Raw genomic sequence first — 15225 nt, forward strand, 5'->3', positions numbered from 1 at the left:
ATTTTGTGTCAACCACCACCTGTAAAACTGTCGCTGATTAGCATATGGAAACAGAGTTCCTACTTTGTTCCAAACTATGTTATTGCTCCTTTAAAGTCTTTGAATTCTTTTAGATCCTGGCAACATGTAAATACTTAGCATGTTTGCCTTACACCTCCAGGGTTGAGGGTTTGATACTGCCGTATTCAGGGATATTGTCCTGGTGCTTCAGGGGATTTCCTCCAGGTACTCCAGTTAATGCTGACATATGTTTTTGCTTGTTTTGGCATCTCTAAATTGTCCATGGTGTGTGAGTGTGTGTGTGCAATTGACTGGCACCCTGTCCAGGGTGTCCCCGGCCTTGTTCCCAGAGTCCCCTGGGATAGATTCCAGACTCCATGTGACCCTGCATAGGATAAGTGGATGGATGGACAGTTCTTTTTTAACTCCACCTTACACAAAACACATACTATACACTTCTACACCCAGCCAAGTTGATTCCCAGGACTTGTTATTGTGCTAGACTGGGCCTGCAAAAGTTATTTTTCTTTACCTACTTGACTAGTAACTTATTAGCCTCAATTTTATTGATTTTTTCCTTTACTTCATATACCTGATTCCACTAACAAATGATCAAAGTTACCCACAGAAAGAAATATTCTTTTCTCAAATTCACTACTACAGTGATAATTTTTGGAATATAAAATATCACTTTGCTTTAATCTTTTATACAGAGATATATCACTATCAATATCTCTAAAAGAGTCTGAAGCTGTGTCTTTAAGACGAGGATTATTTTAGGGGCTTATCCAATCATGTGTGACTTTAGCCATTTGGTCTTGAAGGAAATTTACAGACTGCAGCAGGTGTCAGAAGGAGTCTAGCCTAAAAATACCCAGAGTCATATCCTCAGAGAAGACAGCAGACCTGAAGGAAAACAAACACCGCATTTACAAGAAAAGCTCATAAAAGTGTTCTCAATACATAAATGAATTCTATATCTGCAGATTCCCATTCTGGAGCTTGGGCAGGACTTGGTGTGCTCATTGGTGTTGTGATTATGTAGTTTGCTTTTACAGTGGTCTTGGCCCAGACAAAGCGTGTAGGTTCTTAAGGGTTATCACAGACTGACAGCCTGTATAGACTATATCAGCCTGAAAAGGATCCAAACTCAAGTTTGAAAACAAGCGACCTAAGAGACTGTCACCAGCTATTCTGTCACCAGCTACTCCTCATCACATTCTGTGCACTTAACCCCCGCTAACTAAAGGCTTCCCTTGAGATCGACACATTTTAGGAGGATTTAGATAAAGCCCATTGTGGACGCCCCGATGAAGAGCGGGCGCGCGCGCGCACCACTGACACTTTCTCATGATGTCCATATACAGGTGTCCCGTTCTTCTTATGCACGTCTGAGCCTTTAAACCACAGAAGACGCCACGGACTTCACCAAATGCGCGTGCACGGCGTGATTCGGTTTTTTTTGGGTTTTTTTTAAGAGAAAACTATTATTTCTAATATTCTCCAATAGAACAACTAGTCCGGCAACTTTATTTATTTATTTATTTTTCCCAAGCAGTGTTTCCTGCGCTCTTGCCGTGTTAGAAATAGGAACGTCTTGGCGCCTCCTTACCCATCAAACCCCATATATAGGCATATGAATAGTCAAATGCGTAGCAGCAGCGAATCACCATGCAGATCCATAAAAAAGACAGGGCACTCCAGAAGGAACGGGTAGAGGCAGTTTCCAAAAAAGTATTGAATGTCCTGAGGAATTCAGCCGCCCCCCCATGTGAAAGTACATATTTGACAGGGCGCACAGAGAGCGCGCTTGCACTCCAGCTTAGCGTTCAGTTCGGCACAGACGCTCCGAGCACCGCCGTGTCTTTTCGAAGGACGTTAACTTTTCGTGCAGCCGAAAAACAAAACACACTAAACTAAGCAGCCATGGATGCCATTAAGAAGAAGATGCAGATGCTCAAGCTCGACAAGGAGAACGCCTTGGACAGAGCTGAGCAGGCTGAATCCGATAAGAAAGCAGCAGAGGACAGGAGCAAGCAGGTCGGCTATATCTTTGGGGGACTTTATTGTTTTCCTTTTTTTTTAAAAAAAAAAGGCATGAATTCTGGTGGCATGGTGTGCCTCATCAGTATCTCGAAATTAAACGGATTACCCTGAGTGGATTTATAGGAACGGAAGATGAAAGATAGAGTGCATGGGTTTGACAGGATAAGTGAAAAGCTTTATAATGTTTATGTGATGCTCTGTAGTAGTTGATCCTAAATTCTCATAGAGACTCCATTAAAATGCAGTCAGTGAGTAACCTAAGCCTGTTTGATAATGTTCATGAAAAAAAATGTCGTTTGCATGCATGTGTAGCTGGACGATGATTTAAGAGAAATGGAAAAGAAATTGCGCATAGCTGAGGACGAGCGCGACAAAGTGTTTGAGGAGCTCCAAACTGCCGAGGAAAAGCTGCTGACCGCTGAGGAGGTCGCCACAAAGGTATTCATTGTGCCGAGTCTGCATCTAATCACTTCTTTTCTTTCTTTCCTTCTGTCTGTCTGTCTGTCTGTCTGTTCCTGCACTCCTCACGCCCTGCGCTCTGCTTGCTGCTATTCACCACTGTCACAAAAAAAATGCGTAAAATACACCCGCACTCAGCTCGAGGATGATTTGGTAGCTCTGCAGAAGAAACTGAAGGGCACTGAGGATGAGTTGGACAAGTATTCCGAGGCTCTTAAAGATGCCCAGGAGAAACTGGAGCTGGCTGAGAAGAAGGCCGCAGATGTAAGTATAGAAAGTGAAGAGTCACCGCAATCCAGCCGCTCACTGCTTCACACTTTCCCTCTATCAGCTCTTCTAAGCAGACCTGGATGAACTGGCAGATACAAGTTAGGAACTGATGTTAATTGAAGACTGCCTTTTCATTCGGGTTTGATGTGTGTTCACCTTTGAAGTCACACACACACACACACACACACATTGTAATCTCTAACGCAAAGGACTATGTAACTATGTATTAGGGATTTTGTTGCAGGTTAGGCCAGGCATAGAAACCACACACTACCGTACTCAATGACTTTTCAAAATAGTATGTGGGTTTGGATGTAGCCCTAGACTTGGAGATCTAGCCAGAGCTCCTCTAAGGCTGAGCAGCCGGCCTGTTATATTTAGACTAGTGCTTTATATGGTAAAGACGCAGCGCAGAGCCTTGGGCTGTGTCTCCTGAGAACAAGACAAAGTCTCAGAACTTTTCATCTATCCCCGTGGCCTCTTTTAATCATCAGGATTTGCACTGCGAAATCCCACCGACTGACAAATTACAATAAATCTATGGCTTTTTATCTAACTATCGTTTTTTGTACCTTTTACTATCTCTAGGCTACTAGTCAGTCCAAACACTCAAATATTCCCATATTCCTATATGAGAAAGCGTATTCCAATAACAAATTATTTTTAAAAGTATTTAAACCGTTTGAGAAACAGGTCGGTGAAAACACATAGAAAATATTTTTGCACTGTTGTAAATATATATCTTATTAATATGCAAGTCTTAAAAAAAAAAACACTCACACGGGAAAAAGTTAGGACTTTCCATTATAACCACCTCTGTCGCGTTATGTGGCGCACGCGCATTGCGCCACCTCGTGGAATAAGGATAACATTGCACCAATTTGAGTTACAGCTGTTATACACAGCAGCTGAATATAATCAATCTCTTTCATGTTACTTAGATTATTTATTTTATTCTGATGTTTTCTTGTTTTTTTGTTGTTGTTTTTTAATAAAACTACCGTCAAAAAAGTGGTCAGTTACATACACACTGTAGAGGCTTTCAGTTGAATTAATCAGCCAGTAGAGTGTGCTGTTTATTCGTGATACAAATCCCCAAACTATGCCTCCTGTAATGCTTCTTCATAGAAAAACAGTACCATCATACCTCAACAGGCCATGAACTGACGAATACAATCGCATCATCATCACCATCATCATCATCACCATCATCAGTAGTAGTACTAGAAGTTGTAGAATTAGTATTTTTATTATTATTGCTTTATTAGTATCATTTATAATAAAGTACAATTTAAAAAAAAAACCTTATTGGGCCATACCACTAGTCTGGCAGCACGATGACGTATTAATTCGGGGCGTGACGACGAGAGCATGGCTACTTCCGGTGTGAAATCTAGAGTCGCAGCTGTGCGTATTCACCCAAACACTGAACAGGGCGGGTTTTTTTTTTTCACCCCCTGATCTACGCGTTCCAGGGCACTTCTGCCCTCTGAACTCAATTTCTAAATAAGCTATCGTTAAACATTTCAGTAGTTGGGTAGAATAATGGCCGGATTAACCTCGTTGGAAGCCGTGAAGCGGAAAATAAAATTGTTGCAAGAGCAGGCAGACGGCGCTGAAGAGAGAGCGGAGAAACTGCAAAAGCAATTGGTTGTGGAGAGAAAAGCCAGAGAAGCGGTAAGCATGTGAGAAGTGAGGGGGGGAGAAATGGTATGGTCAAAACTGCTGAAGAAGAGCCATTATTATAGATGCAGGACTGTAGCAGGGTGTCCTGTGATGAGGAGATTTACTAGCTGGATGGCTTTTTAAAGAGGCGCGTCTCGGGCGCATGTGATGCTGCGCAATAGTGAGCCAGCGGAATGGGGCTTTGGTACCCACTTAAATACCTCCGCTCATTTCCCGTAGTGTAACTGGATAAAGGTTAGGGTGTTTGTAGGCAGTTCAGGTAGAATAACGCGTGATTTTTGTTTCCCGGGGCCATTTTCCTGTTTTTTAAAAATCCGTGTATGATTAGTTAGTTTGTAACCACGAGCGCGCAATTCTTTCATGTGTCCATGTTTATCATGTCTCTGTGTAAAAAAAAAAAAAAAAGTCATGCACACTGTTAACTTGCCTGTTTACTCAAAAGACTTTTGCTGACTGTTATTTTCAGCACTGAGTAGTTTCGCGTTGATATAATTGAAAAGGAAAGTGGTTAACGCGCTGTGTGTGGAAGTCCGCTCGTTCACTAACCGTGGGCAAACCAATTGCCTTATATGGGCAGGATGCGTTGTTATACGCGGGGGAGGGGGAGGAGGAGGAGGGGGGGGAGCTAGGTCAGCCACATTAGCTGTTAGAACACAACCAGGAAACAGTTCCTTCAGCTGCAAGCGAAGCTGTTCACCCAAACACCAGACCGTCTCTAAAAGAACAGTTGTAGTTCATGACTAAACCCTAGACTGCAAAGATGAGTCATCTCTCAGATGTTAATGCAGATGTGATACTTTTGGATCGATCTGTTTCTACCAGATGTTGCCTAGGGATCACCTGATGCACTTTGGCCTTGGGAAATTACCTTGGCTGAGAGTGTCTCTCTACTATTTGCATGCTTTTGCAAAGGGGTTAGGGGGTTGGTTCTGCAAGTTGACTCTGTAGTGTGCAGTTATGAGCCGTGAGATGACGCAGTACCAACTGAACTAGTTTACAAAGGATGATCTCTACTAGTGATTTGTCATCCTCAACTGATTTGTAATAAACAATAAAGTACTAACTGTACTTTTTCTTGTTGCTGAGGTGGTACCACTAAGGATGAACCTTTCACGTTTATATTTTAGCTGAAAACATGAATACATTGCACTTTAAAAGATATATAATTAAGGACTACTTGTGTACCAGATAGGTACAACTTTGTAGGTACCCCTGATGGTAGGAAGAAAAGTCCAGTTAGTGCCTTTTGTTTGTGAGAGTGAGACAGTACTTTAATGATAATGGACTAGTTCTCATAGTAACAGGTAGCTGATTGCACATAAATACATTTGGTTTCATTTTCTTTCTCATTTCTTTGCTTATTTATTATTGTATTTGTTTAAATATGGAAGTGAAACCATTTCGTGTGTCTGCGGTTTTGCTGCAAGTAGGAATTGCTACAATACAGTGCCTTTCAGATACACTGGCTTTGAAACTAAACATGGAAAACAATCACGGTGTAGTTTACCGCTGACAGAATTGTTTACTCAGCCCTATAGAGAGGGTGATTACACCGTCCAGTAATGCTCTCTGAGAGACCAGTAAAGTGCCCAATCCTTTCAAATTGATTAAAACTAATGCCAGCATACGCAGAATGAGAGTGTATCAGAGGAAGTCTGACGCATTCGATTGCCCACGAGTAGCCTATTTAGAAACACAAAGGCCAGACATCTCCAGTTCCTCAAGTTTACTGGTGAACATCAGCCATTTTGAACACTTTGAGTGTCATTTTTATGTTCTCATCTCATGGTGGTTCTTCCGTGGTCCTTCCCTAGGCTGAGGGTGATGTAGCCTCTCTTAACAGACGTATCCAGCTGGTTGAGGAGGAGTTGGATCGTGCTCAGGAGCGTCTTGCCACTGCCCTGCAGAAGCTGGAGGAGGCTGAGAAGGCTGCAGATGAGAGCGAGAGGTGAGCCATAACCTTACAACAGATGGTGCGAGCAGACATATTGCATACACAACCCACAGTAATGGACTCTGCTGTCATGCTTCCACAAAAGTGACGACATGCGTCCTCTTTCGAAGCAGGACTGTGTACATCTGGTGTCTGTTAAGTGACTGCATGTTGGTCAGTTTGAAAGCCACCACACCCGGTTAGCCAAGATAACTATAAATGTCTCAAATTCTAATTAAAAAAAACTTTTCAGGATCGAGGAAAGCTTAAGGACATTGCAGCTGCATGCATTAAGTCATGCTTCTGGTGATGCCACTGTTTGGCCTAAACAGACGTGAGCAGTTTGCGTAGTGGCACCATGGCACTGAATAAACAGCAATTCACGGGGCACAAGGCTGTGTTTCCCTTTCTTTGTTTTCCTCGCACACAGCCCCTCTGTGTAGCACATCCCCACACCCTCGTACACAGCTGCTCTAGGCAGAGACTTCACTTCAGTTACTAATGCATCATTTTTTTTCCCCTTACTCTCAGTTAAAAGCCTTATTTCCAAATAAGATTTGGTTTGAGTCAAAATGGTGTACACGAATGAGCTATTTGAGCGACTGCACAATGCTGGCATCGCTATCAGAGCCTCATCTGTGGTTATTGCTGCAGATTGAGTTACCTTGATAGAAGACACTGACCTTCATCATATCCTGGCTGTATTTGCCATCCTCCCTGCTACCTCTCCATCTGTGTCACCTCAATCCCCTCTTCTTCTTTTTTTTCCTTCCCCTCTACAGAGGCATGAAGGTCATTGAGAACAGGGCCCTGAAGGATGAGGAGAAGATGGAAATCCAGGAAATCCAGCTTAAAGAGGCCAAGCACATTGCTGAGGAAGCTGACCGCAAATACGAGGAGGTGAGTTTCTCAGCTGACCTGCTGGTGTATTTAAAAACACGCACCTTACATGAAAGACTCACTCTTGTGGTCATTCACCATTTTCCAAGGTTAAGTTCAGCCCCTAATAGTAATTAGTGTCATTTTATTCATTCAGAGAATTTTCTTAGTCAACATATTTTAGGATAAACTCTGATGTTCCTAATAGCTTTCGTTCATCCTTCACATTTGTGTAAAAGCTCTCTTGCTAGCTGTGCTAATGAGTAGCCTCAGTCATTAGCTAGTGCCCAGTTAATATTTCCCATTTAATTAGCAAATGTTTTTTGCAGCTTTATCCACTAGAACAGCAAGAGTATGGTATCTTAACAGATTTTATTTGTATACTTGGTGTTCAGCATAACCATAAACAGGCATACAAAACGTCAAAATCAGCTCTGTAAAAATAAAACAACCGATTCTCCATTTTATACATCATTATACGTGTGAATGCAGTCACATGTTTTGTTTAAATCTGTTGTGAGCAGCTTTCGATCACTTAAAGATGACAGTAGGCTTGAAGTGTTAGCACACGTTATGTGTCGTGTACTTCATATCCTGGCTTGCGTGTGTGTGTGTTTAGGTGGCCCGTAAGCTGGTGATTGTTGAGGGTGAGCTGGAGCGTACAGAGGAGCGTGCTGAGCTGTCTGAGGGGTGAGCCGGCTCACTGCCGTTTCATAATCACTCTACTGACCTGCTATAACATGTTTTTACAAAATATACTACTTCCTATCTAATAATCTGAATATTATGCTTCTGCTTAAATGCAAATGTATTACCCTTGCATTTTTATTTATTTATTTATTTTGCACGCACTGTTAACTTGCATGTATTCCCTGTTTGGAATGGCCTTGTGCTGTCTGTGCACATGCGCTCACAGATGCGTGCGGCGATTACAGGAAGAGCTCAATGTGCTGGACCAAAACTATAAGTCATTAAAATCAGCAGATGAGAAGGTACTGCATACTAACACTAACACACTGCCAGGCTTCCTCTAATACTCTGATCTAGCCTTTCATGCTTCCATCCCTTCAAAAACGCTTTGCTTTACCTGGTTTGTTCTGCCTGTTTAGCTTTCCCCTTTTTAACCCAACTAACCAAGCAGGAAGACTTTACATGAACAGCTTCATACAAACCCATTCCACATGCATAAATGATATCGGATTTATCCTTCACTTGATCTTTTTGTTTGCAATCCTGCTTAGTTGGGAGGGGTGGGTTTTGCTGGTCACTATTTATATTCCGTTTTCATGCACTTTTGGTGTTTTTTAATGATTCATTTCCCTTTTCTTTCCCCTTCTGTCTCTTTGTCTGACTTTCTCTCCATCCATCCTGCTCTGTCTCTTCCAATCGATCCTGTATCTTTGGTTTCCTATCGCTATGTTCCATATCTTCTTTCTCTATTCCCTCTTCTTGCACCTTTTTTATGTAAACCATTAGCAAATGTGCTGAGCTTGAGGAAGAGTTGAAAACTGTGACCAACACCCTGAAGTCTCTGGAGGCCCAGGCTGAGAAGGTAGGTGTGCTGTACCCTCTGTTAAAAACCCTTCTGCCCTAAATGTGCTTCATCCTCCTGCCACATTAACGGTGTAGAGCAGATCAGAGTGGTCATCTAATGCAAATTTCCAGCATTAATGTTCAGTGTGTTCAAATCACCTTTATAATCAAGACTTTTTTTTTAAAAAAAGAAAATATGCTGATTTTAAAGTAATAACTTAATTTTCCTAGTTTTTACATACAAAGTTTCTACAACCCTCTCTCTCTCTCTCATTTTTTTCCTCTCTCTTTTTTCCTCTACAGTACTCACAGAAGGAAGACAAATATGAAGAGGAGATCAAGGTCCTCACCGACAAGCTGAAGGAGGTAAGATTTATTTATTTACTTTTTTATAGCCGTTATCAGAGGACTTTACACACATTAGTGTTTGTGTACACGCCAATGTTTCCCGTCTCCCCAGGCTGAGACTCGTGCTGAGTTTGCCGAGAGATCAGTAGCCAAGCTTGAGAAGACCATTGATGACCTGGAAGGTATGACTTTTTTTTATTTTATTTTTTTTTCAGTGTAGAGTTATGGGTTTATTATAGCTATATGATTTTATGTCGCAAACTTTCTAAAGCTTTCATACAGTCACAAAAAGCTCCTTGCTTTTCTTTCAGTCGTTCTTTATTCTTTACTATCTGATTAATAAAACTGTTCCTCTGTATACATTTCCATTCTCATTGATGGACTCGTATAAGGAATAAAGTACAAAGCATAGTTCTCTGGTTCCACCATGGTCTCACACGAGACATTAGAGCGTTTTAGACTTGATTCAATCCTAAGCTACTGTCCCTAGCTCTCCTAACAAAAAAGATATGTTAGTGATGTGGGTAATGGAGTATCTCCTTATGTTACGGGCCTGTGTAATTGCATTTGGCCTTTCAGTAAATGAACTGGCCTTGGTCATTTACTATAAATAGGTTAAGGAATTTTAGTAGCATCATGTTTCATGTTTTTTTTTTTTTTTTTTCTCCTCTAAACTTTTCTCCCCCACTCTTTCGTGCTTTCTGTCTGTCTGTCTCTTTTTCTCGGGCCGGTCATTCTGCTGCTGGAATGGATCCTTCACCTCCCCGTCACCTCTATCCTTCCCTTATCCCCTTTTCCTTTCCTTTCCCATCCTCCACCCACCCTTCACCCCACAAAAGATGAGTTGTATTCCCAGAAACTCAAGTACAAAGCTATCAGCGAGGAGCTGGACCACGCCCTCAACGACATGACTTCAATGTAATTCATGCACTCTGTTTGCCTTTTGTCTGCTTTCTGCCTGCCCATCCTCCCGTCCCACCGTCTACTCTCCTCCATCTTCACCCAGTCACTCCATCTCTCTGACCGACTGTGTTCCTTTAATTCACCAACCTTATCTTTTTTTTCTTTTCTTTTTTTTTTTTTTAAAAAAACTTCCTGCTATCTCTGTTACTCAGCAAGATCAATGGCTGCTGTTACTGTTCCTGCTCCTCTTGAAAGCTAGTTCACGTCAGCTCGTCTGCAGCACATTCACACCTCTGCACACACTGTGGCAAAGGCTGTGAACGTGTTCTAGTCAGGCAGTTTCCTTTCTCTTTCTATGTCCTTAATAGTAGTGTCATTTGTGAGGAGCTCATACGTTTAACAGTGAAGCCAGATTTTGTGAAGGCAGTGTATAGCAGTGTGCTGTTTTTAATAACCTGTGTGTGAATTTTACTAGTTTGTGATGCAAACGGAGCTCACACCAACATGTTTTACTCATTACTGATATCACAAGACGGTTAACCTTGACGTAGAGCATGTACACAGGGAAAGCATGCCTGGGAAATCTGTACCGAGTTACCGCGTGTATCCTCTCTGACTAGCCCCGTTCCTACTAACATCGTCAACTTCTATGTAGTGTGCTCAGTGTACCTCAGTTCAACATGGTTTTTGAGACTGAGATGACCCAGTGTGTGGTGGTCTACTTAATGCTTGGCCTGTGTGCGCTACGGTAAGTCCGTTGTGTGTCCTAGACCATTGAAAGGAGGTTTTTATTATTGGGCAGTTAATGATCTCAGTAAGGAATGAAACACTTTGTTCTGTGCTGTTCTAGGAGAAGTAACCACTTTGTAATGGATGGGTTATTTTTCTGTAACAAAATGACCTGAAGTGTGTTATTCCTCTGATAACAAAGCAGGGATCTGACTGTTTAATGTCTGGGAGACAAGTTTGTGTTATAGGAGCGATAAACTTTGTCTTTCTCTACTCAGCCTCTCTGGTCATGTTAGCAAAAAGCCAAGTAATTTCCTGAAGATTAATGTACCGATTGTTTAAAAATGGTTAACACCAGTGCCTTAATGTTAAAAACCACCAAGTATACGATTTATTTCTTAAACACATTATTAAATCAACACTTGCACTGTGCAAATCCATGTGAAGTTGTTACTATAGAAACCAGAACGTATTAGGACGAGCACGTGTGCATCTTTTTCAGACAGACCCCGATTGTGTAATTTTATACGTTTATACTTTATAAAGATATCAAACGGAAAAAGTAAAATGTTCCGTCTAAGGAAATGCACTCTGAGCCTTTATCAGTTGCCTGTGAGATTGTGTGTGTGTGAGGGATATACACCGGTGTGCCCCCCTCCTGAGCAATGTCCCTCCGCCGGACATTGTGGGTCATGTTTGCGGTGTCCCTTTTCTTCTCCTTTCTGGTGTGTGCTGTGCATCATCTCAGCCCCACAGCGAGGCCCCTTCATCACCTTCTCTCTGCTCCTTTTCCCTGCACAGATAAATCGTTTACGCCCCATCAAAGACGCCTCCCGTCGGCTGAGTGGCATCACCCTGTTCTCTCCAGCCTTCTGTTCCTTTTTCCCTTCACCTGTCGATTTCTCCCCCATTTCTCTGTCTCCTTCTCTCCTTCGGTGTTGGTTCGTTTCCCCCTCTCTTGTACAGAACCTTTGATTCTTTCTGCATTGTGTAAAAATAAACATTCTTCCTTCTCTGTAAAACTATATCTCCTCACCTTTTTTTTGTCCTTTTTTTCTTTGTTCTGTTTCGCTGTCTTATTTTCATTTCTATGTGAAATTAATTTATTTCTGAGTGGCTATAATAAAATCAAGATGGCCTGCTAGAACCTCCTGCATTTTATTTCCTTCTTACGGTGACCATTTCAAAGGAGAACACTGGTAAATAAAGCTGGTGAAGGTTTCTGTTGGAGACCTACATACGCTGCGGCTTAACGGCGTTTACATGCATACAAATCCCGTTCACATGTAGGAGTCCGAGCCTGTTCGCAGTCCTATAAGATGTCACTTCGGTAGGTTTATTATAGAGAATAAATGAACTCTAATGCATGCAAATGAAGCAGTCATTGAAGATGAGCTAAAAGATACTTGGATCTTCTGAACTGCCCTAAACGTGACCCCTCCACATTATACTATCAGCATAGAATAAATCAGTGTGAAAATAACTGAGGTTCTTGAAAGTAATATTTAATAGTTGGTAAGCAGAGTACAATAATTAGTTTTAATTTACAATTATTTCTTAACGAACATTCCTTAGGAGCTTGATATTTCACCTTTTTATGCCTAGCAGTGGCATGTCATTTGTGAAAACTCTAGTTTTATTAGGGGAAAACAAAACCGCGCTCTCTCTGATACCAGTGATAGCGCATCACTATGCAATATTAACAACTGCATGAAAACTTTGTTCGTTTCATATGTCCGAATAAATCTTGCATTTAAGTAAAGAACTATTTATCAAAAAAAATGATTTCTATAGTATATTTAGTGCCATGGTGCTTCTCTTTTACTAAAGCAAAGGTTCTCATCTCAAGTTTGTCTTTCTCCAGCTCTATTTAATTAGTTAATTTTTTAGTCCCTCTTGAGATGTTGTGTTAGAGATGGGAAAAGCACTGATATGTGTAGGATTCCTGGACTAGGGTTTGGGAAAGACCATGTCATCTTTTTTAAATCAGCTCTTTGTCCTCAGAGGAAAATATTTCCCCTTTTGTCTATTCTGTAAATGTTGTGTTCTTATCAAGGTATAGTCCATCGAATTTGTACTAACTCTTCTTCACCTTCTTCTACACTTTTTTTTTTTTTTCCCCTCCGTTTCACTTTCTTGTGTGTTTTTTCTTCCCTAACCTGCTGCCTGACTGCACAGACCGCCTCTACCGGCAACTTGAGAAAAACCGTGTTCTCTCTAGTGAACTAAGACTGGCCATGAATGAGGACTAAACCTAACGTGAACTGATTTTGTTCCATATCAATAACCAAATGATGTATGATTTTACACTGTGTGGGATTACGCTATATTTATGAAAACTCTACAGTCTAATGTTAATCATACTCACAGCCTGGTACAAATTTTCTGTGATCTAGCACTGTGTTAATGATGTCTCAAAATCTGCAAACATCGCTCATGCACGCCGTAGTTATTGAGCATGCCTCAAATAAACAGGGATATTGTGTCGCCTTAGTGTTGCATGGTCTCAAACTTCATCTGTCTCTTAGAGAGGAAGAAGTGCCGAGATATTTTATTGCTTAACTGAATAACTGTGTCTGTGTGTGTGTGTGTGTGCGTGCGTGCATTTACACTGATCAGGCATAACATTATGACCACCTGCATAATAGCATCAGTCCCCCTTTTGCTGCCAAAACAGCCCTGACCCATTGAGGCATGGACTCCACTAGATCCCTGAAGGTGTGCTGTGATATCTGGCACCAAGATGTTAGCAGCAGCTCCTTTAAGTCCTGTAAGTCCGTTAGAGGCCCTACCTCGCAACTTACAGGACTTAAAGGTACTTTTCATAGATACTGACCACTGCAGACCGGGAACACCTCACAAGAGCTGCAGTTTTGGAGTCTAGCCATCACAATTTGGTCCTTTTGGTCAAACTCGCTCAAATCCTTACGCTTGCCCATTTTTCCTGCTTCGAGGAAACTTCCAGGAACTTTGAGGACAAAATGTTCACTTGCCACCTAATATATCCCACCCAATAAAAGGTGCCATGAGGAGATAATCAGTCTTATTCACTTCACCTCTTGGTGGTCATAATGTTATGCCTGATCTGTGTATGTAGCAACAGGCGTGGATGTTAAAACTCCAGTGTAACTGAAGTGTAGTACCTGTGCATGCTCTGTTCTGTCCTTACGTGATCGCTGATGGTATTAATGTTGTTTTCTAACACTTGATGTTCTAACAGAGAAACTGTCACATGCTAAAGAAGAGAACCTCGATATGAACCAGATGTTGGAACAGACTCTTATGGAGTTGAATAATATGTGAAAGGCCTGGTACACCTGACGATGTCTGCATTTTGTAACAGTCGAGTGGTTTCCCTTTTTTTTTTTTTTGTTATCAAAATTGCAAGACGTGCCATATGTAATGACCTTTTGTTTTACACTCATTGTTTTTTAAAGAAATATTCTGGTACTTGTTCATGTTTGTTTTTACTCTGGTTATGCACATGCTTTGTTATTTCCATAAGAAATAACAAAGTTTGACGAAAAAGAATGCACTTGAGCCTCAATGTATGCGATTTCTGAAAGTGGACACGGTTGAGTCTTAAGCCAAGATTAGACGAAGTAGACATTTTATTATTAATCCAAAGATTCCTTTAAAGCGTGCATTTGGATTAGGTTTTCCAATATGTACGCTGGTGCTACTGTGAAGACAAAAGGTCGAGCAGTTTGTAGCTTTTACATAGCAAATTGTAGTGTATACCTTTTTAGGTTTTTACTTGGGTGTCAGTTGTAGCCCTTGCCAGAACGTTCCCCATCTACAGTACAGTGTCTTTGTTTTCAACTTTTGAACTCAGTGCAAAATGCCAGACAGCATTAACTTTTTTTTTTTTTTTTTTTTTTTTGCCCCATAATGAAACCAGTATGGGTCAAACGCCTGTGTTATGAGTTGAAAGATGATGATAATCCTATTTGGTTGTGCCTACATTTCGAAAGCCATTTTAAATATAGATGTATTAAATGTGTGTCGGATCTAAAAATGTACAAAGTTAAATATAAATAAAACTACACAATTTTAGATTTTCTAAAGCCTGGGGTCCTTTTATTTAAAAAAAAAAAAAAAAAGACTTATTGTAATTTATTCAAATGTGTCAGGTAACATGATCTCTTTCCTCATTGCCCTTCTGTGTACTTTGTACAGATGTAAATAACTTTTGTCTTCCACACTGTGGTCGATTCGTTTGTTGTGAAAGCTTATTGGCTTCAGTAGAGTATCGTTGCCAACAACCGAGTGTTTGGGCTTTAGCCTTTACTGAAATGGTCGCGAGTGTAACGTGAAAGTAAGTAGCGGTTGCATGAAGGTGGGGTGTAATTCAGTAGTGAAAGTTTTGCAGCCTTATCAGTATCGGGATTTGTACTTTAATGAGCTCTGAATGTAAATGCGATCGTGGGGGGTGGTGG

At 41.2% G+C, this 15225-nt stretch overlaps 1 protein-coding gene across 15 annotated transcripts; it reads left to right on the plus strand.

Moving 5' to 3' along the window:
• The first annotated feature begins 1789 nt into the window (after window positions 1-1789).
• tpm1 (tropomyosin 1 (alpha)) lies at window positions 1790-14842 on the plus strand. Of its 15 annotated transcripts, none has more exons than XM_058408062.1 (10): window positions 1790-2040; window positions 2359-2484; window positions 2644-2769; window positions 6276-6409; window positions 7177-7294; window positions 7893-7963; window positions 8190-8265; window positions 9110-9172; window positions 9267-9336; window positions 9994-10076. In XM_058408062.1, exons 1-10 carry the CDS (start codon window positions 1927-1929, stop codon window positions 10074-10076), a joined length of 981 nt encoding a protein of 326 aa, XP_058264045.1. In that variant the 5' UTR covers window positions 1790-1926. The 15 variants fall into 15 exon arrangements, with proteins under 15 accessions (XP_058264045.1, XP_058264048.1, XP_058264049.1 ...); XM_058408060.1 differs by lacking the exons at window positions 8190-8265; window positions 9994-10076 and adding exons at window positions 8750-8825; window positions 14007-14842 and having other exon boundaries at window positions 1796-2040; XM_058408061.1 differs by lacking the exon at window positions 8190-8265 and adding an exon at window positions 8750-8825 and having other exon boundaries at window positions 1796-2040.
• Window positions 14843-15225: the final 383 nt, after the last annotated feature.

This window comes from Hemibagrus wyckioides, linkage group LG14, assembly GCF_019097595.1.
Source record: "Hemibagrus wyckioides isolate EC202008001 linkage group LG14, SWU_Hwy_1.0, whole genome shotgun sequence".
NCBI lineage: Eukaryota > Metazoa > Chordata > Actinopteri > Siluriformes > Bagridae > Hemibagrus > Hemibagrus wyckioides.

Coding starts and splice junctions, on each gene's coding strand:
- tpm1 (XM_058408062.1), top strand. CDS start 1,927: ATGGATGCCATTAAGAAGAAGATGCAGATGCTCAAGCTCGACAAGGAG. Junction 6,410..7,176: donor GCTGCAGATGAGAGCGAGAG/GTGAGCCATAAC, acceptor TCCCCTCTACAG/AGGCATGAAGGTCATTGAGA. Junction 9,337..9,993: donor GACCATTGATGACCTGGAAG/GTATGACTTTTT, acceptor ACCCCACAAAAG/ATGAGTTGTATTCCCAGAAA.